This window comes from Salvelinus alpinus, chromosome 25 (genome assembly GCF_045679555.1).
Source record: "Salvelinus alpinus chromosome 25, SLU_Salpinus.1, whole genome shotgun sequence".
NCBI lineage: Eukaryota > Metazoa > Chordata > Actinopteri > Salmoniformes > Salmonidae > Salvelinus > Salvelinus alpinus.
Window position 1 is genome coordinate 33,105,732 of NC_092110.1, and position 25,479 is coordinate 33,131,210.

The 25,479-nt window shown below is 45.2% G+C and overlaps 1 protein-coding gene across 2 annotated transcripts in view; it reads left to right on the plus strand.

The window, feature by feature from the left end:
• The window catches only part of LOC139553821 (unconventional myosin-VI-like), a 115,780-nt gene that overhangs the window by 41,831 nt on the left and 48,470 nt on the right, over positions 1–25,479 (plus strand). For both annotated transcript variants that reach the window (XM_071366537.1, XM_071366538.1), the window contains exons 11-15: positions 5,955–6,135; positions 8,578–8,722; positions 15,793–15,950; positions 16,247–16,338; positions 18,751–18,823. In XM_071366537.1, coding sequence (XP_071222638.1) covers positions 5,955–6,135; positions 8,578–8,722; positions 15,793–15,950; positions 16,247–16,338; positions 18,751–18,823 — 649 coding nt within the window. The remainder of the gene's footprint in view (positions 1–5,954; positions 6,136–8,577; positions 8,723–15,792; positions 15,951–16,246; positions 16,339–18,750; positions 18,824–25,479) is intronic.

Below are 25,479 nucleotides of genomic sequence, written 5' to 3' on the forward strand. Positions count from 1 at the left end.
TTTGGGACAGGTTTTCATGCCAAACTGTATCAAGGTTTTCTCTTCAGAAATAAACAACTTGCGTTGCAAACGTTATTGTACTGTACGCTCACTGAACATTGATATGAGAGAAAGCTCTTGAGCTTAAATTATTATTGCACGTATGGAAATTGGGGGGGAAAAATCCAAATCAAATGAGAATTTGTTGTTTCAGAATTAGTTGAGTTCTGTGTTTTTTGATTAAATTATGTAAGATGTGAAAATAATTATAGTTTTCCCCATGCAGGTAATGTGATTAATTGTGTTGTTTAACTCTCATAAGAATAACGCACCATTTTTGTCCCTCGGGTGTTTTACCAATACAGTAATCCCTCGTTTATCGCGGGGGTTACGTTCCGAAAATGACCCGCGATAAGTGAAATCCGCGAAATAGAAAACTTTTTTTTTTTTTTACAATTAGCAACTATTACATGTATACAAATACAGTGACTCACGTGTAGGCCGTTTCGTCGACATTATGGGTTTAGGAGATGTTCGAAATTACAAGATAATTTGGCCAACTTAATGTAAATTTGCCAAGCTGTTTTATGTACGTACACATAACTGCACGAGACGACAAAATGATAGCACAATTCGTAGCATGTTTTGATACAAGAAGCGGGAGTGAGTTTTTAGCGAATCAGAATGCAGAGCACAATGCACCAAAAAAAAAAAAAAAATGCATTATGAAAATCCGCGAAATAGCGAATCCGCGATAAGTGAACCGCGAAGTGGCGAGGGATCACTGTACATTAATTTCACTGTGTAAAGTAGGAACATGTATCATTGTTTGCTTATTAAACATTTATTGTGCACAAAAAAGGAAAATAAATAGAATCATTGGCACATTTGAAAGTCTGGCTAATCTCTTGTAGGCTATGTGTGAATTGTTATATTCCTATGTAGGCCTGTTTGATTTGGTCTATGTTTTTACCATTTTGACAATTAACCAAGTGTACCTTTTCACAGCTTCTATTCAGTGTGTTGAGAGAGCAATGATCTCATGACACTTGGCGTGTTACTAATCAAGGTTATTGTGCGTCTCTTTGCCCTGCCTCGGGTCAATGTAATGCAGGATAATAAGGTGATGACGATTTCTGTAGGAGACGCTCCGTGTATTATTCACCATGTAAACCCTGAGGAGAGACTCAGCTTCACATGCATGGGATTGTAGTGCAAGCAGGACCTTATGCAGAGCATGTTTCTTTATCAATGTGCATGGATGGGGCTTTGCCATTTATTCTTTGTTGTCTAGTTTCTATCTGGCTCAGAATGTCACAGTGTGGTGTATTCTCAGTCTAAATATATATTGTTACAGATACATACTTATGACTGGTCAGTGGATAAAAAATAAAAAAATTAAGCCAATTTCCTGCGATTCTACACATTTCTCCATGGCGCTGAGAGAAATTGTTTCAGTTTTATAGCCAATGTCCTGCCATTCTAGACATTTTGCCATGAAGCTGAGAGAAATTTTTGCAGTTTTAAAGATCATTTCCTGCAATTCTAAGCATTTTGCCATGGCTAATGCTGTGTTCTTTGCTCAAACATTATTACAAAATCAATACTATACATACATTTATTTTTTACATGTTCAATTCTCCCGACTATCTCGCTTTTATTTTGGTGATTGCTAGTTCTGAAAGATTATATTATAAAAATAAATATATACAGTGGGGAGAACAAGTATTTGATACACTGCCGATTTTGCAGGTTTTCCTACTTACAAAGCATGTAGAGGTCTGTAATTTTTATCATAGGTACACTTCAACTGTGAGAGACGGAATCTAAAACAAAAATCCAGAAAATCACATTGTATGATTTTTAAGTAATTAATTTGCATTTTATTGCATGACATAAGTATTTGATCACCTACCAACGAGTAAGAATTCCGGCTCTCACAGACCTGTTAGTTTTTCTTTAAGAAGCCCTCCTGTTCTCCACTCATTACCTGTATTAACTGCACCTGTTTGAACTCGTTACCTGTATAAAAGACACCTGTCCACACACTCAATCAAACAGACTCCAACCTCTCCACAATGGCCAAGACCAGAGAGCTGTGTAAGGACATCAGGGATAAATTGTAGACCTGTACAAGGCTGGGATGGGCTACAGGACAATAGCCAAGCAGCTTGGTGAGAAGGCAACAACTGTTGGCACAATTATTAGAAAATGGAAGAAGTTCAAGATGACGGTCAATCACCCTCGGTCTGGGGCTCCATGCAAGATCTCACCTCGTGGGGCATCAATGATCATGAGGAATGTGAGGGATCAGCCCAGAACTACACGGCAGGACCTGGTCAATGACCTGAAGAGAGCTGGGACCACAGTCTCAAAGAAAACCATTAGTAACACACTACGCCGTCATGGATTAAAATCCTGCAGCGCACGCAAGGTCCCCCTGCTCAAGCCAGCGCATGTCCAGGCCCGTCTGAAGTTTGCCAATGACCATCTGGATGATCCAGAGGAGGAATGGGAGAAGGTCATGTGGTCTGATGAGACAAAAATAGAGCTTTTTGCTCTAAACTCCACTCGCCGTGTTTGGAGGAATAGAAGGATGAGTACAACCCCAAGAACACCATCCCAACCGTGAAGCATGGAGGTGGAAACATCATTCTTTGGGGATGCTTTTCTGCAAAGGGGACAGGACGACTGCACCGTATTGAAGGGAGGATGGATGGGGCCATGTATCGCGAGATCTTGACCAACAACCTCCTTCCCTCAGTAAGAGCATTGAAGATGGGTCGTGGCTGGGTCTTCCAGCATGACAACGACCCGAAACACACAGCCAGGGCAACTAAGGAGTGGCTCCGTAAGAAGCATCTCAAGGTCCTGGAGTGGCCTAGCCAGTCTCCAGACCTGAACCCAATAGAAAATCTTTGGAGGGAGCCGAAAGTCCGTATTGCCCAGCGACAGCCCCGAAACCTGAAGGATCTGGAGAAGGTCTGTATGGAGGAGTGGGCCAAAATCCCTGCTGCAGTGTGTGCAAACCTGGTCAAGAACTACAGGAAACGTATGATCTCTGTAATTGCAAACTAAGGTTTCTGTACCAAATATTCAGTTCTGCTTTTCTGATGTATCAAATACTTATGTCATGCAATAAAATGCAAATTAATTAATTAAAAATCATACAATGTGATTTTCTGGATTTTTGTTTTAGATTCCTTCTCTCACAGTTGAAGTGTACCTATGATAAAAATTACAGACCTCTACATGCTTTGTAAGTAGGAAAACCTGCAAAATTGTCAGTGTATCAAATACTTGTTCTCCCCACTGTATATAGTTACATTATCTTTTCTACATAGTTTATCTGATTTTAGTCTTAAGTTTACACTGTAGGTGTTTTTCCATCCCAAATATATATTTTTGGTGACTATTTGGGATTTCAATAGCAGAAAAATCCCTGCCGTAGTAGTATTGAACAACGAAACACTGTGACATTCGCTTTGGTGTGCCTCTGTTTCTGCTTCCAAGTCCTCCAGCCCTCCTTCAAACCTGAAATCACAAATCCACTGTACTTTTCTATACCTCTGCTTATATCTGTCAGTGGTGGATTTCTAATTTCTGATACTGGGATAGTGAGAGGGAGCATTTGATATGTCAGTGTGAAACAGGTAACGCAGAGATGCGGTCTTAAGGGCAGATTTTCAGAAGGCGGCCGAAAGTTCTGGTGCAAAGGTGTCCATATTTATTCACAGTGTTCAATAGTGCTAGCGGCGATGAATATTTACAAAACAGGTAGACAATAGACTTATTTCTCAAAACAAAATAACAAACTGCATGCGGCAGGTGGCCTAGTGGTTAGAGCGTTGGACTAGTAACCTAAAGGTTGCAAGATCGAATCACCGAGCTGACAGTTAACCCACTGTTCCTAGACCGTCATTGAAAATATGAATTTGTTCTTAACTGACTTGCCTAGTTAAATAAAGGTTAAAAAAAATACAAATAATAATATGCACTAAGCTTAAAACAGGCTTACCCTGTAGCTTGTGGGGGTGTACCTGGCTCAAGGAGCCTAACCACTTGAATTCTAAAACAGAACTTAATTACTCTCCAAAACAAGCCCACGGTACACTTCCTGGAACATACCAATATGTAGGGCAATAGAACACCAACACCTGGCTAATACAAATGTAACTGGCTTCCTTGTAATTACCTCATTACATACATTCTGTCTAAAACAGACGTGACCACTTCCATGTAGACTTTAAATTTGGCACACGTTAAATAGCATTAATAGTGAATGGAACCGGCGAATGGCGGCAACCCAGTGACATATAACATTGTGCGTAGATGCGCGTGCTCCTGACGCACAACCCAAATGACACAGACGGGACACATGGCACTCCGACACAACGTGGGAAGTATGAACAAAGGAAAACATTAACAGAATGAACTTAACAGAGTTTCTAGCTTGTGGGTGTTAACGATGGTTCTCTGCACAGAAACAGCGTTTCACTCTTTGAGTAGGCTATAGACCGGTAAATTGCCGCATTGATGTGTGCAACAGTTTATATTAAACTACTTTAATACAAACATGTTCCTTCTGAACTGGGCATAAACTACACTGAGGGACAAAACATTAGGAACACCTGCAAGTTTCCATGACAGACTGAACAGGTGAATCCAAGTGAAGGCTATGATCCCTTATTGATGTCACCTGTTAAATCCACTTCAAATCAGTGTAGATGAAAGGGAGGCGACAGGTTAAAGAAGGATTTTTAAGCCTTCAGACAATCTAGACATGGATTGTGTATGTGTGCCATTCAGAGGTTGAATGGGCAAGACAAAACATTTAAGTGCCTTTGAACGGGTTATGGTAGTAGGGGACAGACGCACCGGTTTAAGTGTGTCAATAACCGCAACGCTGCTGGGTTTTTCACGCTGAACATTTTCTCGTATCAAGAATGTTCCACCACCTAACTTGAAACAACTGTGGGAAGCATTGGAGTTGACATGGGCCAGCATCCCTGTGGAATGCTTTTGTCACCTTGTAGAGTCCATCCCGGGTGCAAGCAGGACCTTATGCAGAGCATGTTTCTTTATCAATGTGCATGGATGGGGCTTTGCCATTTATTCTTTGTTGTCTGGTTTCTATCTGGCTCAGAATGTCACAGTGTGGTGTATTCTCAGTCTAAATAGATATTGTTACAGATACATACTTATGACTGGTCAGTGGATAAAAAAAAAAAAAATTAAGCCAATTTCTCCATGGCGCTGAGAGAAATTGTTTCAGTTTTATAGCCAATGTCCTGCCATTCTAGACATTTTGCCATGAAGCTGAGAGAAAATTTTGCAGTTTTAAAGATCATTTCCTGCAATTCTAAGCATTTTGCCATGGCTAATGCTGTGTTCTTTGCTCAAACATTATTACAAAATCAATACTATACATACATTTATTTTTTACATGTTCAATTCTCCCGACTATCTCGCTTTTATTTTGGTGATTGCTAGTTCTGAAAGATTATATTATAAAAATAAATATATATATAGTTACATTATCTTTTCTACATAGTTTATCTGATTTTAGTCTTAAGTTTACACTGTAGGTGTTTTTCCATCCCAAATATATATTTTTGGTGACTATTTGTAATGACAGATTACACAATGTGCGCGTTCGTGAAGAGTGGGCATAAATCCACTTCGTCCCAGTCAGTGAAGCCTACTGTATCACTGCAGTCTTGTTCATACAGTAGGATAGTTTGCTGTGTGTGTGATGGCTCTCACACGACTAATGACAGCCCACAAGGGACCAGGAGTTTTCCCATAGTCAGGCCACATGATGCTGGAAAGACTCCTGACCTTAACTAGTACAGGGCCTGTATTCACAAAGAGTGCTGATCTAGGATTAGGTCCCCAGCACGCCTACTCTGAGACTCTTTGTGAATACGGGCCCAGGTGCAGTATCCTGACTCTCCAGTCTCACCTTCTTCCAGCATGTGAAGCTCGGCGCCCTGAAAGACCTTCTGCTGGACGACCAGGGAGACTTCAACAGGATGTGCGGGGCCATGAAGAAGATTGGCCTGGACGACACGGAGAAGCTGGACCTGTTCAGGGTGGTGGCCGGGGTGCTGCACCTGGGCAACGTCGACTTTGAGGAGACTGGGAGCACATCGGGTAAATCAAGTTACCTACACAACCTCTCTCTTAAGGAGTTTTCACACATAGCTCAGAGGTATAGTTTGATTCAGTTTGGTTATTTATTACATTACTTATTTTTTTCATTTGGTTCGGTTGGTTTCACATTGCCAAATGTCAAACAAACTAAAACGCCTCAATAAAACCACGTGTCCATGCTAGTAATTTGTTTATTGGCCAAAAATGCATCTATGAAAAAGTTAAACCCATCTATGACTGTCAAGAAGAATCATTTGTGTGTCCCGAACATCAAATGACTTTCGCTTTGGTCTTCCAACAACATGCGATGTGAATAGGCTATATTCAGCAGCCTATATCCCTGTTCATAAATGTGCTGCTATACTCAGAATGTTTCAGCCATATCAAGATATGATGCTGCGTGCATTTCATCAAATGCTCGCAGTCAAACTACCAATAATAATCCTCTCGTCTCCTCTTCTCTCCTCTAGTCTCCTCTACTCTCCTGTAGTCTCCTCTACTCTTCTGTAGTCTCCTCTACTCTCCTGTAGTCTCCTCTTCTCTACTCTAGTCCCCTCTACTCTAGTCTCCTCTACTCTCCTCTCGTCTCCTCTTCTCTCCTGTAGTCTCCTCTTCTCTCCTGTAGTCTCCTCTACTCTCCTGTAGTCTCCTGTTCTCTCCTGTAGTCTCCCCTTCTCTCCTGTAGTCTCCTCTTCTCTCCTGTAGTCTCCTCTTCTCTCCTGTAGTCTCCTGTAGTCTCCTGTAGTCTCCTGTTCTCTCCTGTAGTCTCCCCTTCTCTCCTGTAGTCTCCTCTTCTCTCCTGTAGTCTCCTCTTCTCTCCTGTAGTCTCCTCTTCTCTCCTGTAGTCTCCTCTTCTCTCCTGTAGTCTCCTCTTCTCTCCTATAGTCTCCTGTAGTCTCCTGTTCTCTCCTGTAGTCTCCCCTTCTCTCCTGTAGTCTCCTCTTCTCTCCTGTAGTCTCCTCTTCTCTCCTGTAGTCTCCTGTTCTCTCCTGTAGTCTCCTGTTCTCTCCTGTAGTCTCCCCTTCTCTCCTGTAGTCTCCTCTTCTCTCCTGTAGTCTCCTCTTCTCTCCTGTAGTCTCCTCTTCTCTCCTGTAGTCTCCTCTTCTCTCCTGTAGTCTCCTCTTCTCTCCTGTAGTCTCCCCTTCTCTCCTGTAGTCTCCCCTTCTCTCCTGTAGTCTCCCCTTCTCTCCTGTAGTCTCCTCTTCTCTCCTGTAGTCTCCTCTTCTCTCCTGTAGTCTCCCCTTCTCTCCTGTAGTCTCCTCTTCTCTCCTATAGTCTCCTGTAGTCTCCTGTTCTCTCCTGTAGTCTCCCCTTCTCTCCTGTAGTCTCCTCTTCTCTCCTGTAGTCTCCTCTTCTCTCCTGTAGTCTCCTCTTCTCTCCTGTAGTCTCCTGTTCTCTCCTGTAGTCTCCCCTTCTCTCCTGTAGTCTCCTCTTCTCTCCTGTAGTCTCCTCTTCTCTCCTGTAGTCTCCCCTTCTCTCCTGTAGTCTCCTCTACTCTCCTGTAGTCTCCTCTTCTCTCCTGTAGTCTCCCCTTCTCTCCTGTAGTCTCCCCTTCTCTCCTGTAGTCTCCCCTTCTCTCCTGTAGTCTCCTCTTCTCTCCTGTAGTCTCCTCTTCTCTCCTGTAGTCTCCCCTTCTCTCCTGTAGTCTCCCCTTCTCTCCTGTAGTCTCCCCTTCTCTCCTGTAGTCTCCTCTTCTCTCCTGTAGTCTCCTCTTCTCTCCTGCAGTCTCCTCTACTCTCCTGTAGTCTCCTCTTCTCTCCTGTAGTCTCCCCTTCTCTCCTGTAGTCTCCCCTTCTCTCCTGTAGTCTCCTCTTCTCTCCTGTAGTCCCCTATACTCTAGTGTCCTCTTCTTTCCTCTCGTCTACACTACTCTCCTCTCATCTCCTCTCCTCTACTCCCCACCCCTTGCTGACACATTCTTCTCTGTCGGGTCTCACTGTCCCACTTTGGAAGTAGACCCATTGAAAAGAACATGCTCAACTGAAACCACTCTCCTATAATGTAACTGACCCAGAAGTGCTGAAATGCATCTGACAGATAGGAAAAGTCATGATTCAAGCTGAAGATGGATGATGTAATAGAGTACTGCCTGGAGAGTAGATATTACCTGGAACATCGCACGGTGCTCTCGCTCCTCTGAAATGGATACATCTGCCCATTTCCCTCCATCACACCCTCTTCCTGTCTTTGCAGGACATTATCTAGGCCGACTTCACTGCCTGCAATGAAGCCATTACGTCTGCAGAATGTGTGGCGTGTGTTCACCGTGAGATGCTGTATTCAAGCACTAGGCAGCAGAAAGAAAGAAGTAGAATCCATCCAAAATCCAATTGAAGTGGCATGATGGAAGTTGCCTGTTTCTTTGTGTGCGCACCAATCATTTTTGTGTGTGTGTGTGTGGTGCGTATGCGTGTCTACTTGTGCCTGTGTGTGTGTTTCCAGGCGGCTGCATCCTGATGAACCAGTCCAGTCCGACACTAGCCCACTGTGCTGACCTGCTGGGTTTGGACCAGGAAGACCTGAGAGTCAGCCTCACCACCAGGGTCATGCTCACAACAGCAGGGGGCGCAAAAGGAACAGTTATCAAGTAAGAATACCTCTAAATTAAATGAGTAGATTTTATTGGTTTCTCGCAGTCATAGACTGAATTGTACACCAATTTACAATCATAGACTATAAAATAGTAAAATCCTAATTGATTGTAAATCCACTACCGCTGCACTTAGCATCCTGCCCTTATCTACTAGTTTAGGCCAGGGTCAACGTTGTGGTGTGGTGAAGAAGATTAGCGCTGAATTCCAATTTCATACCCTTCTCCCCCACGAGTACACTTTTCACTCCCCTCAAGGGTTTCAAAGTGTCGAGGGCATGGGCCAGAGGGAGTTTCAACTGTTTCAGAATTCAGTGCAGGGCTCTGATATGTGGAGCTGAGAAAAGATGAAAGATTACACTTTTTGTTGGCCAGCCGTGAAATTGCCGTATTCCCATACAGTGACTGTGTGGCGTAATGCTCTGTCTTGATGCTACGTATGTTGACGTCTCCCCATTACGATGGACCCAGTCAGTAGAGAGGCTAATGGGCTAATCGTATAGGGTACATCTATACTGTTTAATCAACTATGGCACTGGCCGACAGTAATAGTCCTGTTGGCTCTTAAACCCATTTGGGCCATGCTTAGCCGCCGTTATTTATTTAGATGGATTGCATAAGAGGGAAAAGCTTAAAACTTAACTAAGACTAGTACATTGTGGATCTAGTCTTGAGTATTCTATAAAGCTGTTTATGTGACGTAACCCATACACACAATTCAATCCTCCGTTCATGTGGAATGAGCACTCAATAATTTCATTATCCTTACTCAATATTAATCTCTGGCCATTCACAAATTACTATTCGTTTTTATTAATTCTTATACACTCAGGGCTCAACGAACGAATTGAAAATCTAAGCCCTGGCGGTAGCGCTATAGGTAAGGGGGGTTTCAAATATTTTTGCTAATTTCACAACCAGAATTATGGGCGCAGTAACTGACACGAAAGGGCTGTCTTTTGATGAATAAACAAGTTGAAGGTGTGTCGGGGCTTGACCCCTCACTGGCCAATCAGAACGTGCTCCATGGCTAAATACAATACATTCGGAAAGTGTTCAGACCCCATGACTTTTTCCACATTGTGTTATTTTAAAGCCTTATTCTAAAATGTATTAAGTAAAACATTATCCTCATCAATCTACACACAATAACCCATAATGAAAAAGCGAAAACAGGTTTAGAGAAATTTTTGCAAATTCATGAAACATAAACAAAAAAATACCTTATTTACGTATCTAAGTATTTAGACCCTTTGCTCAGCCTTGAGATGTTTCTACAACTTGATTGGAGTCCACCTCTGGTCAATTCAATTGATTTGGACATGATTTGGAAAGGCACACAACCTGTCTATATAAGGTCCCATAGTTGACAGTGCATGTCAGAGCAAAAACCAAGCCATGAGGTCGAAGGAATTGTCTATAGAGCTCTGAGGCAGGATTGTGTCGAAGGTCCAAGAACACAGTGGCCTCCATCATTCTTAAATGGAAGAAGTTTGGAACCACCAGGACCCTTCTTAGAGCTGGCCGCCCGGCCAATCTGAACAATCTGGGGAGAAGAGCCTTGGTATGGGAGGGGACAGAGAACCTGATGGTTACTCTGACAGAGCTCCAGAGTTCATCTGTGGAAATGGGAGAACTTTCCAGAAGGACCATTTATTTTGTATATATTTTATTTAACCTTTATTTAACTAGGCAAGTCAGTTAAGAACAAATTCTTATTTACAATGACGGCCTACCAAAAGGTAAAGGCCTCCTGCGGGGACGGGGGCTGGGATTAAAAATAAAACAATTGAATAAAAATAGGACAAAACACACAGCACGACGAGAGACAGCACAACACTACATAGAGACCTAAGACAAAGACATAACATGGCAGCAACACATGAAAACACAGCATATGAGCAACACAACATGACAACAACATGGTAGCAACACATGGTGGCAGCACAAAACATGGTACAAACATTATAGGGCACAGACAACAGCACAAAGTGCAAGAAGGTAGAGACAACAATACATCATGCAAAGCAGTCACAACTGTCAGTGAGAGTGTCCATGATTGAGTCTTTGAATGAAGAGATTGAGATAAAACTGTTCAGTTTGAGTGATTGTTGCAGCTCGTTCCAGTCAATAGCTGCAGCAAACTGAAAAGACGAGCGTCCCAGGGATGTGTGCGCTTTGGGGACCTTTAACAGAATGTGACTGTCAGAATGGGTGTTGTATGTGGAGGATGAGGGCTGCAGTAGATATCTCAGATAGGGGAGAGTGAAGCCTAAGAGAGTTTTATAAGTAAGCATCAGCCAGTGGGCCTTGCGACGGGTATACAGAGATGACCAGTTTACAGAGGAGTATAGAGTGCAGTGATGTGTCATATTAGGAGCATTGGTGGCAAATCTGATGTCTAATGGTAAAGAACATCTAGCCACTCGAGAGCAACCTTACCTGCCGATCTATAAATTATGTCTCCGTAATCTAGCATGGGCAGGATGGTCATCTGAATCAGGGTTAGTTTGGCAGCTGGGGTGAAAGAGGAGCAATTACGATAGAGGAAACCAAGTCTAGATGTAACTTTAGCCTGCAGCTTTGATATGTGCTGAGAGAAGGACAGTCTACCGTCTAGCCATACTCCCAAGTACTTGTTTGAGGTGACAACCTCAAGCTCTAAACCCTCAGAGGTAGTAATCACACCTGTGGGAAGAGGGGCATTCTTCTTACCAAACCACATGACCTTTGTTTTGGAGGTGATCAGAACACGGTTAAGGGCAGAGAGAGCTTGTTGGACACTAAGAAATCTTTGTTGTAGAGCGTTTAACACAAAATCCTGGGAGGGGACAGCTGAGTATAAGACTGTATCATCTGCATATAAATGGATGAGAGAGCTTCCTACTCCCTGAGCTATGTTGTTGATGTAATTTGAGAAGAGCATGGGGCCTAGGCTTGAGCCTTTGGGTACTCCCTTGGTGACAGGCAGTGGCTGAGACAGCAGATGTTCTGACTTTATACACTGTACTCTTTGAGAGAGGTAGTTAGCAAACCAGGCCAAAGACCCTTCAGAGACACCAATACTCCTTAACCGGCCCACAAGAATGGAATGGTCTACCGTATCAAAAGCTTTGGCCAAGTCAATAAAAATAGCAGCACGACATTGCTTATAATCAAGGGCAATGGTGACATTGAGGACCGTTAAGGTTGCAGTGACACATCATAATCTGAGCGGAAACCAGATAGAATACTATAGACATGAAGAAAGCCAGTCAGTTGATTGACAAGTTTTTCCAACACTTTTTATAAACAGGGTAAAATAGAAATAGGCCTAGAACAGTTAGGATCAGCTTGATCCCCCCTTTAAATAAAGGACACACCATGGCTGCCTTCCAAGCAATGAAACCTCCCCAGAAAGGAGAAAGAGGTTAAAAAGGTCAGAGATAGGCTTGGCGATGATAGGGGCAGCAACCTTAAAGAAGAAATGGCCTAAACCATCTGACCCAGATGTTTTTTTAGGTCAAGTTTAAGGAGCTCCTTTAGCACCTCGGACACAGTGACTGCCTGCAGGGAGAAACTTTGTAGCGGGGCAGGGGAAAAAGAGGGAGGAGCATCGGGGCTAGTCGCATTATACGGGGTGGGAGATGAGGACATTTTGGATGGGCAAGGAAGCATGGCTGAGTCAAATAGGAATCCTGACTTAATGAAGTGGTGATTTAAAAGCTCAGCCATGTATTTCTTGTCAGAAACAACCACATCAACATTAAGGGACATGGGCAGCTGTGAGGAAGAGGGTTTATTCTCCAGATCTTTAACCGTTTTCCAGAACTTCTTGGTGTTAGACCCACAGAGAGAGAACTGCTCCTTAAAGTAACTAACTTTGGCCTTCCGGAGTGTACTTATTTATCATTTGCCTGAACGAGAGCCAGTCAGTCTAAGTATGCAGTATGCGTGTGCCGGGCCTTTTCGCCAAATGCAGTTCTTGAGGTGGAGTAACTCTGCAAGATCACGGTCGAACGAGGGACTGAACCTGTTTTGAATTCTCATTTTCTTTATGGGGGTGTGTTTGTTAACAATATCACTGAAAATATCAAAAAAGAAGGTCCAAGCGTCTTCAACAGAGGTGATCAAGCTGATTCTATACCATTTTACAGAGGCCAGTTCGTGAAGGAAGGCTTGCTCATTAAAGTTTTTTAGCAAGCGTCTGCTGTATGACAAATCAGGACAGGTCGTTTCACTGAACAGCCATTATGAACACAGGCTGTAAAACAGTGATCACTAATTTCATTACAGAAAACACCAGACTGACACCTATCAGGATTATTTGTGAGGATAACATTGAGGAGAGTAGCCTTTTCTGGGTGTGTGGAGTCATACCTTGTGGGATTGGAAATAATCTGAGAAAGATTTAGGGAGTCTCATTGCTTTAGGACTTGGTCAGGTGGTTTAACCATTTCTGCAGCACTCCACCAATCAGGCCTTTATGGTAGAGTGGCCAGACGGAAACCACTCCTCAGTAAAAGGCACATGACAGCCCGCTTGGAGTTTGCCAAAGGCACATAAAGACTCTCAGACCATAAGAAACCAGATTCTCTGGTCTGATGAAACCAAGATTAAACTCTTTGGCCTGAATGCCAAGCGTCACATCTTGAGAACCTGGCACCATCCCTACTGTGAAGCATGGTGGTGGCAGCATCATGCTGTGGGGATGTTTTTCAGCGGCAGGTACTGGGAGACTAGTAAGGATTGAGGGAAAGATGAACGGATCAGAGTACAGAGAGATCCTTGACGAAAGCCTGCTCCAGAGGGCTCGGGACTTCAGACTGGGGCGAAGGTTCACCTTCTGACAGGACAACAACCAAGAGAACGCAGGAGTGGCTTCGGAAAACAAGTCTCTCAATGTCCTTGAGTGGCCCAGCCAAAGGCTGGACTTGAACCGGATCTAATATGTCTGGAGAGAACTGAAAATATCTGTGTAGTGATGCTCCCCATCCAAAGTGACTGAGCTTGAGAGGATCTTCAGAGAAGAATGGGAGAAACTCCCCAAATACAGGTGTGCCAGGCTTTTAGCGTCATGCCCAATAAGACTCGATGCTGTAATCGCTGCAAAAAAGTTGTCATTATGGGGTATTTTGTGTAGATTGATGAGGGGAAAAAAACAATTTATTCAATTTCAGAGTAAGGCTGTAACATAACGAAATGTGGAAAAAGTCAAGAGGTCTGAAAACTTTCCGACTGCACTGTACAGTGTGGTTACTTTGTGTTGTGTATTTACTGTATTTTATGTATTGCGTTGTCATCAACTCAAATTCGAATGTTAGTCCGTTACAGCCTATTTTGTTAAATAGCCTACAGAAACAAAATAGAAAAATGTAGGCCTATCCCATATTGGCTAAATATGCTGAATATGTTTTTGAACAGTAATTGCATGGCTTCGATATGGAAATATATTGTTAAAATAGCATGCACACTGATATATAGGCCTATTGTAAAATGTGTTATGTCTGAGCTATGGACAGGCCAAACATTTTCAATAAGCAAAATTTAAATTCACTATTGATAAGACCTAAAAAGACAGTGAATAATTCTAATAAAACGAAACAACTTGTTTTAAATAGGTTGTCTATATACAGTTACAGGCACCATAATTACTCATTGTAGGCATATAATATTAGGCGTAGACTATGTAGGATTTTACACACATTCAAACTATTTTTATAGGAGCTGGAAAAAGAGCCAATATAAAGAGACGGGGAACATTCACTCATCGTTACTGCGTCCAGATATATATATAGCTATAGCCTACCATCACCACCCTTCCCACCTCAACGCAAGCCAGATGATGTTAGACAGGTAAATTGACGAACCTGGCGTAAGGGCTTGAAAAATGACAGTTTTTACACAACGAAATTGCATTTGACATTTGTGCCTCCTTAACGCCAGCTGAGAATAGAGCCCACAGTGTTCCTAGACAGCTATTTCAAAGCAGAGGTCCTAGGACGAAACAACCCAGTGGTGCTGTATTGATACCATCCAAGAGTAACAGGGCTGGATTAATATTTCAACAGGCCCAGATGCAGCCTGGCCTCAGTCTTTTCTCTCCATGAATAATGCAGCTCTATCTGAGGGGGAGGGGAGGTAGCCTGGAGCCTGGTGCCTTGAAAGCAGGTGGATTTTAAATGTTTTAAACTTTTTTTAACTAGGCAAGTCAGTTAAGAACAAATTCTTATTTACAATGACGGCCTACTGGGAAACAGTGGGTTTACTGCCTTGTTCAGGGGCAGAACAACATATTTTTACCTTGTCAGCTCTGGGATTCGATCCTTTCGTTTACTGGCCCAACGCTTTAACCACTAGGCTACCTGCCACCCCGGAAAGGGGGCTGGGCCATGTCATTTGGGCCCCAGACACTTCGCCTTTTCCTGGGGAGGTTGAGAATCGGGGGGAGGGGGGGTGTGAGTGGAGTGGCTGGTGTCTCTGGATCTGAAGTGGAGTGGCTGGCTAAGGTCTATATGGAGAACCATTTAAGGAGGCTGATCGTGAGTAGATTATAGATGAGAATATGTTGAGGACTGGGGTGGGAAGTAAGCAGAAATGGTATCTGGGCCTGACTTCAACAGGTCAAAGGTTTGCTCTGAACCTGCTGCTACAGCTCTAAGCCTGTTCAGGAGAGAAAAAACAGCAGGATACATTTTGAATAGTATTTCAGTCCACCATGTTAGATACCAGCCACAAGACTGGGTGCAGGATGGGGAGCACTACACCATAGCTGAACTTGTTCAGTTCAGAAGAACTATTCAACCACTTTGAATAATTGCAGCCAAGTGGTGTTGGAGAGTGCTATGGTAATGAGAGTGAGCCAGGGTTCAGGGAGTACAGTCACTTCTAATAGCGTCTCTGTTGACCTCCGGACCTCCTTGTCTTAGAAAAGAACACACTTATACCATCCTGTAAATACTAATTAAGAAACAACTCCAACTTTCTTTGCACATTAATCCTGGTGTGAGAAATGGCAGCATTGATTAAAACTGTGTATCTTTATTAAGAAGTAGCCTGCTTAGTGCCCCGCTGTCTTTTCCCCCCAGGGTGCCTCTGAAGGTGGAACAGGCAAACAATGCCCGGGACGCCCTGGCCAAGGCCGTGTACAGCTGCCTCTTCGATCATGTGGTCAGGAGGGTCAACCAGTGCTTCCCCTTCAACACCTCCTCCAACTTCATTGGGGTGCTGGATATCGCTGGTTTTGGTAAGTATGTCGTTCTAGAGCAGTGAGTTTCTCTGTCTGTCTTTTTCCCTCTGTCTGTCTTTTTTTTTTCCTCTGTCTGTCTTTTCTGTCTATCTATCCATCTCACCATTCATTTATCTGGAAGGCTTTTGTTTCCTGCATGGCCTCACATAAACTCTTATCTTGCTAAAAACTTTACTAACTGACTTAATTGGATATATACAGTACCAGTAACTGCCTGAAGATGATCATTCTTCATTCCAACACTGGACGTGGCAGATCATTTACAGTTTCATGTTCTTACCCCCCCCACACAGAGTATTTTGAGCACAACAGCTTTGAGCAGTTCTGCATCAACTACTGTAACGAGAAGCTGCAGCAGTTCTTCAACGAGCGCATACTTAAAGAGGTGAGTGATTGATGGAGACTTGTGGGGGGCGCGGAGGTGGGTTGCTAGTGTTCTTTAAGCTCTGGACTCCCACTGAAGACCCAGGAGGATGTCGCTCAACAAGCTAAAGATGTGTGACACGCAGCACACAGACACACACAGCCTGCCTGTGCGATCCCTCCACAGACACACACAGCCTGCCTGTGCGATCCCTCCACAGACGCACACAGCCTGCCTGTGCGATCTCTCCACAGACGCACACAGCCTGCCTGTGCGATCTCTCCACAGACGCACACAGCCTGCCTGTGCGATCTCTCCACAGACGCACACAGCCTGCCTGTGCGATCTCTCCACAGACGCACACAGCCTGCCTGTGCGATCTCTCCACAGACGCACACAGCCTGCCTGTGCGATCTCTCCACAGACGCACACAGCCTGCCTGTGCGATCCCTCCACAGACACACACAGCCTGCCTGTGCGATCTCTCCACAGACACACACAGCCTGCCTGTGCGATCTCTCCACAGACGCACACAGCCTGCCTGTGCGATCTCTCCACAGACGCACACAGCCTGCCTGTGCGATCTCTCCACAGACGCACACAGCCTGCCTGTGCGATCTCTCCACAGACGCACACAGCCTGCCTGTGCGATCTCTCCACAGACGCACACAGCCTGCCTGTGCGATCTCTCCACAGACGCACACAGCCTGCCTGTGCGATCTCTCCACAGACGCACACAGCCTGCCTGTGCGATCTCTCCACAGACGCACACAGCCTGCCTGTGCGATCTCTCCACAGACGCACACAGCCTGCCTGTGCGATCTCTCCACAGACGCACACAGCCTGCCTGTGCGATCTCTCCACAGACGCACACAGCCTGCCTGTGCGATCTCTCCACAGACGCACACAGCCTGCCTGTGCGATCTCTCCACAGACGCACACAGCCTGCCTGTGCGATCCCTCCACAGACACACACAGCCTGCCTGTGCGATCTCTCCACAGACACACACAGCCTGCCTGTGCGATCCCTCCACAGACACACACAGCCTGTGCGATCTCTCCAGACACACACAGCCTGCCTGTGCGATCTCTCCACAGACGCACACAGCCTGCCTGTGCGATCTCTCCACAGACACACACAGCCTGCCTGTGCGATCCCTCCACAGACACACACAGCCTGTGCGATCCCTCCACAGACACACACAGCCTGCCTGTGCGATCCCTCCACAGACGCACACAGCCTGCCTGTGCGATCCCTCCACAGACGCACACAGCCTGCCTGTGCGATCTCTCCACAGACGCACACAGCCTGCCTGTGCGATCCCTCCACAGACACACACAGCCTGTGCAATCCCTCCACAGACACACACAGCCTGTGCGATCCCTCCACAGACACACACAGCCTGTGCGATCCCTCCACAGACACACACAGCCTGTGCGATCCCTCCACAGACACACACAGCCTGTGCGATCCCTCCACAGACACACACAGCCTGTGCGATCCCTCCACAGACACACACAGCCTGTGCGATCCCTCCACAGACACACACAGCCTGTGCGATCTCTCCACAGACACACACAGCCTGTGCGATCTCTCCACAGACACACACAGCCTGTGCGATCTCTCCACAGACACACACAGCCTGTGCGATCTCTCCACAGTCACACACAGCCTGTGCGATCTCTCCACAGACGCACACAGCCTGCCTGTGCGATCTCTCCACAGACACACACAGCCTGTGCGATCTCTCCACAGACGCACACAGCCTGCCTGTGCGATCTCTCCACAGACACACACAGCCTGTGCGATCTCTCCACAGACACAGCCTGCCTGTGCGATCTCTCCACAGTCACACACAGCCTGTGCGATCTCTCCACAGACACACACAGCCTGTGCGATCTCTCCACAGACACACAGCCTGCCTGTGCGATCTCTCCACAGTCACACACAGCCTGTGCGATCTCTCCATAGAAGAGTCACTCTGCACGTTACATTCATTATAATGGTAATGTTTCTGTCTGTGGAGATGAGTGTTTCTCTTCTCTACTGGGGACTGTTTTATTCATTGATTTGCAACGGTCTCCAATTAACAATTGATCATTTTAAGGAATTTTCACAATGTTTGAACTAGATAAAACAGAGATTTGTGTCTGTTGGCCTTAAATGATCCAGAAAAAGTAATAAATAAAAAGCCATTTTCAGTACTTGATTCAGTAAGTCATGAGTGTTGCTAGATCTACACTAATTAAAATGTTATTTGTCACATGCGCCGAATACAACCGGTGTAGAACTTACAGTGAAATGTTTACTTACAAGCCCTTAACCAACAATGCACTAGCCCTATTAGGAGGATGAAACAAGATCTGAGCCAGCATCAGTGGTTAGGAGAAACATCTTCCTACTTCAGTGTTGACTTGCTACTCTTTCTGCAGGAGCAAGAGCTGTATCAGAAGGAGGGACTGGGAGTCAGTGAAGTTCATTATGTCGACAACCAGGACTGTATAGGTGGGTGCCACTGCCAAACCATTTTCACCTTACTCCATAGAGCCATTTTTTTGTTTACAAGCAGACGTCACGTTTGAGTGATGCGCACTCATTCTTGCGTCAAAAAATCCCTATAGCAGAATAGCAATATGCAGATGTCAGGATGGGACCTTGACAAATTTAAGTGAGTGATGACCATGAAAACACAAGACGGATGACTATAGCTATGATCAGCATGATCCCTATTATCTGTTGCCAAGGTAGCAGCTACTCTTCCTGCGGTCCAGCAAAATTAAGACCGTTATACATTTCACAAGATTTAATTTTGGATCACATTTCAGAACAGATTGCATTTCATGACAGATTTAATTTCAGACTACATTTCACAACAGATTTCACAACACATTGAGGTAGTTTGCTAGGTATTCCATCCTCCGAAGACATCTGCAATGTTGTAGACGATAAACATCTGATTACGTGTTTGTTAACTTGAACTGCATTTGAAGTTAGATGTTGTTGTATTGACTCCGTAAACACGCCCCTTTCTGGGTCAGAACTGCGCTCACGACTTCTCATGACACAGCTGAGAGGGAAGTGGGTCTATGTATTATTACACAGATCTTGTTGTCTTCTGCAGTAAGCTGTGAAGCCCATTGAGATGTCTATGCTATATTTCATTCTATGGTGGAGCTCTTACATAACCCCAAAATCTTTCTAATATTGCACTTACAGTATAGCTACATAGATTCCAGGATATTTCCCAGAACCTGGTTCTCACACAATCTATCTCAACTCATCAGGGTGGGAAGTCTAACTCCCCAAGAGCAGCTACTAAACTATTTGGCTGTTTTAATATGTGAGACAGCACACTGACAACAAGTCTCTAGGTGATGCATTCTGTACCTGTACTGTACGCTCCAAGGTCAAACATAATGTAAGGACTGGGTTTAGAAGGAAATAGATGCGATCTGTTTCTGGACTGGCTATAGAAGGAAAGATATATGGGATCTGTTTCTGGACTGGCTATAGAAGGAAAGATATATGGGATCTGATTCTGGACTGGCTATAGAAGGAAAGATATATGGGATCTGATTCTGGACTGGCTATAGAAGGAAAGATATATGGGATCTGATTCTGGACTGGCTATAGAAGGAAAGATATATGGGATCTGATTCTGGACTGACTATAGAAGGAAAGATATATGGGATCTGTTTCTGGACTGGCTATAGAAGGAAAGATATATGGGATCTGATTCTGGACTGGCTATAGAAGGAAAGATATATGGGATCTGATTCTGGACTGGCTATAGAAGGAAAGATATATGGGATCTGATTCTGGACTGGCTATAGAAGGAAAGATATATGGGATCTGATTCTGGACTGGCTATAGAAGGAAAGAGATGCGATCTGTTTCTGGACTGGCTATAGAAGGAAAGATATATGGGATCTGTGTCTGGACTGGCTATAGAAGGAAAGAGTTGCGATCTGATTCTGGACTGGCTATAGAAGGAAAGATATATGGGATCAGTTTCTGGACTGGCTATAGAAGGAAAGAGTTGGGATCTGTTTCTGGACTGGCTATAGAAGGAAAGATATATGGGATCAGTTTCTGGACTGGCTATAGAAGGAAAGAGTTGGGATCTGATTCTGGACTGGCTATAGAAGGAAAGATATATGGGATCAGTTTCTGGACTGGCTATAGAAGGAAAGATATGCAATCTGTTGCTGGACTGGCTATAGAAGGAAAGAGATGGGATCTGTTTCTGGACTGGCTATAGAAGGAAAGAGATGGGATATGATTCTGGACTGGCTATAGACGGAAAGAGTTGGGATCTGATTCTGGACTGGCTATAGAAGGAAAGAGATGGGATCTGATTCTGGACTGGCTATAGAAGGAAAGAGTTGCGATCTGATTCTGGACTGGCTATAGAAGGAAAGAGTTGGGATCTGATTCTGGACTGGCTATAGAAGGAAAGAGTTGGGAACTGATTCTGGACTGGCTATAGAAGGAAAGAGTTGGGATCTGATTCTGGACTGGCTATAGAAGGAAAGAGTTGGGATCTGATTCTGGACTGGCTATAGAAGGAAAGAGTTGGGATCTGATTCTGGACTGGCTATAGAAGGAAAGAGTTGGGATCTGTTTCTGGACTGGCTATAGAAGGAAAGATATATGGGATCTGTTTCTGGACTGGCTATGGAAGGAAAGAGTTGGGATCTGATTCTGGACTGGCTATAGAAGGAAAGATATATGGGATCTGATTCTGGACTGGCTATAGAAGGAAAGATATATGGGATCTGATTCTGGACTGGCTATAGAAGGAAAGATATATGGGATCTGATTCTGGACTGGCTATAGAAGGAAAGAGATGCGATCTGTTTCTGGACTGGCTATAGAAGGAAAGATATATGGGATCTGTGTCTGGACTGGCTATAGAAGGAAAGAGTTGCGATCTGATTCTGGACTGGCTATAGAAGGAAAGATATATGGGATCAGTTTCTGGACTGGCTATAGAAGGAAAGAGTTGGGATCTGTTTCTGGACTGGCTATAGAAGGAAAGATATATGGGATCAGTTTCTGGACTGGCTATAGAAGGAAAGAGTTGGGATCTGATTCTGGACTGGCTATAGAAGGAAAGATATATGGGATCAGTTTCTGGACTGGCTATAGAAGGAAAGATATGCAATCTGTTGCTGGACTGGCTATAGAAGGAAAGAGATGGGATCTGTTTCTGGACTGGCTATAGAAGGAAAGAGATGGGATATGATTCTGGACTGGCTATAGACGGAAAGAGTTGGGATCTGATTCTGGACTGGCTATAGAAGGAAAGAGATGGGATCTGATTCTGGACTGGCTATAGAAGGAAAGAGTTGCGATCTGATTCTGGACTGGCTATAGAAGGAAAGAGTTGGGATCTGATTCTGGACTGGCTATAGAAGGAAAGAGTTGGGAACTGATTCTGGACTGGCTATAGAAGGAAAGAGTTGGGATCTGATTCTGGACTGGCTATAGAAGGAAAGAGTTGGGATCTGATTCTGGACTGGCTATAGAAGGAAAGAGTTGGGATCTGATTCTGGACTGGCTATAGAAGGAAAGAGTTGGGATCTGTTTCTGGACTGGCTATAGAAGGAAAGATATATGGGATCTGTTTCTGGACTGGCTATGGAAGGAAAGAGTTGGGATCTGATTCTGGACTGGCTATAGAAGGAAAGAGTTGGGATCTGATTCTGGACTGGCTATAGACGGAAAGAGATGGGATCTGGGTCTGGCAAGGGGTGGCCTCTAAGAACCAAACGGAAGGAGAGGCAAGGAGAATTGTGAGTGCGCACGTTGTAGAGATTGGAGTGGAAATCTCCAGCAGCAGGAGGAAATATAGAAATATGATTGACCTGAATCCCTGTATGTTTAACATGCTGGCCAAACCGCTCGCGCATGTTGATTTTGTACCCCCACACCAGACACGATAAGGACACGTATGTTGAAATATCAGAACAAACTCAGAACCAAATACACTGCTCAAAAAAATAAAGGGAACAGGTAGCCTGACTGCCATTAGGTACCGAGATGAGATCCTCAGACCCCTTGTGAGACCATATGCTGGTGCGGTTGGCCCTGGGTTCCTCCTAATGCAAGACAATGCTAGACCTCATGTGGCTGGAGTGTGTCAGCAGTTCCTGCAAGAGGAAGGCATTGATGCTATGGACTGGCCCTCCCGTTCCCCAGACCTGAATCCAATTGAGCACATCTGGGACATCATGTCTCGCTCCATCCACCAACGCCACGTTGCACCACAGACTGTCCAGGAGTTGGCGGATGCTTTAGTCCAGGTCTGGGAGGAGATCCCTCAGGAGACCATCCGCCACCTCATCAGGAGCATGCCCAGGCGTTGTAGGGAGGTCATACAGGCATGTGGAGGCCACACACACTACTGAGCCTCATTTTGACTTGTTTTAAGGACATTACATCAAAGTTGGATCAGCCTGTAGTGTGGTTTTCCACTTTAATTTTGAGTGTGACTCCAAATCCAGACCTCCATGGGTTGATAAATTTGATTTCCATTGATCATTTTTGTGTGATTTTGTTGTCAGCACATTCAACTATGTAAAGAAAAAAGTATTTAATAAGAATATTTCATTCATTCAGATCTAGGATGTGTTATTTTAGTGTTCCCTTTATTTTTTTGAGCAGTGTATATTAATTTGGGGACAGATCGAAAAGCATTAAACATTTATGGCAATTTAGCTAGCTAGCTTGCTGTTGCTAGATAATTTGTCCTGGGATATAAACATTGGGTTGTTATTTTACCTGAAATGCACATGGTCCTCTACTCCGACCAATTAATCCACAGATAAAACGGTAAACCAAATTCGTTTCTTGTCATCTCTCCTCCTTCCTTCAGGATTCTTTTTCTTCTTTGGACTTTATATGGCGGTTGGCAACAAACTTTACGTCCATTACTACAACCAACTGGAGTGTGGATGTCAGTTAATCTTTCAATCACCCACGTGGGTATATGCTCCTAAACACCAATGAGGAGATGGGAGATGCCGGACTTGCAGCGCGTTGAGCGTCACAAATAGAACCAAGTTTGACGTGTCCGGTCTGGTCTGCATGTAATGTTGAAGGCTCATACAAGACATGATGAGATGAGATACAGACTGACAGAGAGACTGGCAGAGGTGCAGACTGACGGAGAAGTAGCCCTCCACAGAGCACTCGCACTTTCCAGAAACTGAGATTGGCTAAAACAGTTTGGGCTCATTCCCTACTGCTGTGGGCTTAACAATATAACTTATCCGGTGCTAGTGACTTGAGGGCACCACAACATGTGGCTCCTCATTAAACCAGGAAGTTTCCATCGCTGAGGGCTCCGAAGGGAACTGGTCAGTGTAATGAGTGACTGTCAGTGTTCTTTGAACCCCCTGAATTGGGGTGAGAGACTGAGAGCCTCAGCCAGGCTGCCTGTGTTTTCACAACCCCACCTCCAGTGAATGGGATAAAACGTCCCATTGGTGGCAAGGTGAACCATTTTAGATTTGTATATCAAACAGAGTTATGATTATTCAGCTGCCAGGTTAACTGGCAGTCATGAATAACGTTTATATGACTTGCAAATGACCTGCTTGGATGTCCATTTAAATATATCATCAATATCCCCCCAATTTATGCACAGGTGCCTAATAATGCAAATGTATTGGTGTGCCTCTGTCAGATCCTATTCCAATCATGTACTGAATGAATAATTCACTGGGACGTATTATGATGAACATCTGGATAAACAAGGCATTGTGCCTCCAATTTCAACACCCGACGCCTCAGACCACACCGCACAGTGAAACCAGACGCCTCAGACCACACCGCACAGTGAAACCAGACAGCTCAGACCACACCGCTCAGTGAAACCAGACAGCTCAGACCACACCGCACAGTGAAACCAGACAGCTCAGACCACACCGCTCAGTGAAACCAGACAGCTCAGACCACACCGCACAGTGAAACCAGACAGCTCAGACCACACCGCTCAGTGAAACCAGACGGCTCAGACCACACCGCTCAGTGAAACCAGACGGCTCAGACCACACCGCTCAGTGAAACCAGACGGCTCAGACCACACCGCACAGTGAAACCAGACGCCTCAGACCACACCGCACAGTGAAACCAGACGGCTCAGACCACACCGCTCAGTGAAACCAGACGGCTCAGACCACACCGCACAGTGAAACCAGACGGCTCAGACCACACCGCACAGTGAAACCAGACGGCTCAGACCACACCGCACAGTGAAACCAGACGCCTCAGACCACACCGCACAGTGAAACCAGACGCCTCAGACCACACCGCACAGTGAAACCAGACGCCTCAGACCACACCGCACAGTGAAACCAGACGGCTCAGACCACACCGCACAGTGAAACCAGACGGCTCAGACCACACCGCACAGTGAAACCAGACGGCTCAGACCACACCGCACAGTGAAACCAGACGGCTCAGACCACACCGCACAGTGAAACCAGACGGCTCAGACCACACCGCACAGTGAAACCACACGGCTCAGACCACACCGCACAGTGAAACCACACGGCTCAGACCACACCGCACAGTGAAACCACACGGCTCAGACCACACCGCACAGTGAAACCACACGGCTCAGACCACACCGCACAGTGAAACCAGACGGCTCAGACCACACCGCACAGTGAAACCACACTGCTCAGACCACACCGCACAGTGAAACCAGACGGCTCAGACCACACCGCACAGTGAAACCAGACGGCTCAGACCACACCGCACAGTGAAACCAGACGGCTCAGACCACACCGCACAGTGAAACCAGACGGCTCAGACCACACCGCACAGTGAAACCAGACGCCTCAGACCACACCGCTCAGTGAAACCAGACAGCTCAGACCACACCGCACAGTGAAACCAGACAGCTCAGACCACACCGCACAGTGAAACCAGACGCCTCAGACCACACCCCACAGTGAAACCAGACGCCTCAGACCACACCCCACAGTGAAACCAGACGCCTCAGACCACACCGCACAGTGAAACCAGACGGCTCAGACCACACCGCACAGTGAAACCAGACGGCTCAGACCACACCGCACAGTGAAACCAGACGGCTCAGACCACACCCCACAGTGAAACCAGACGGCTCAGACCACACCGCACAGTGA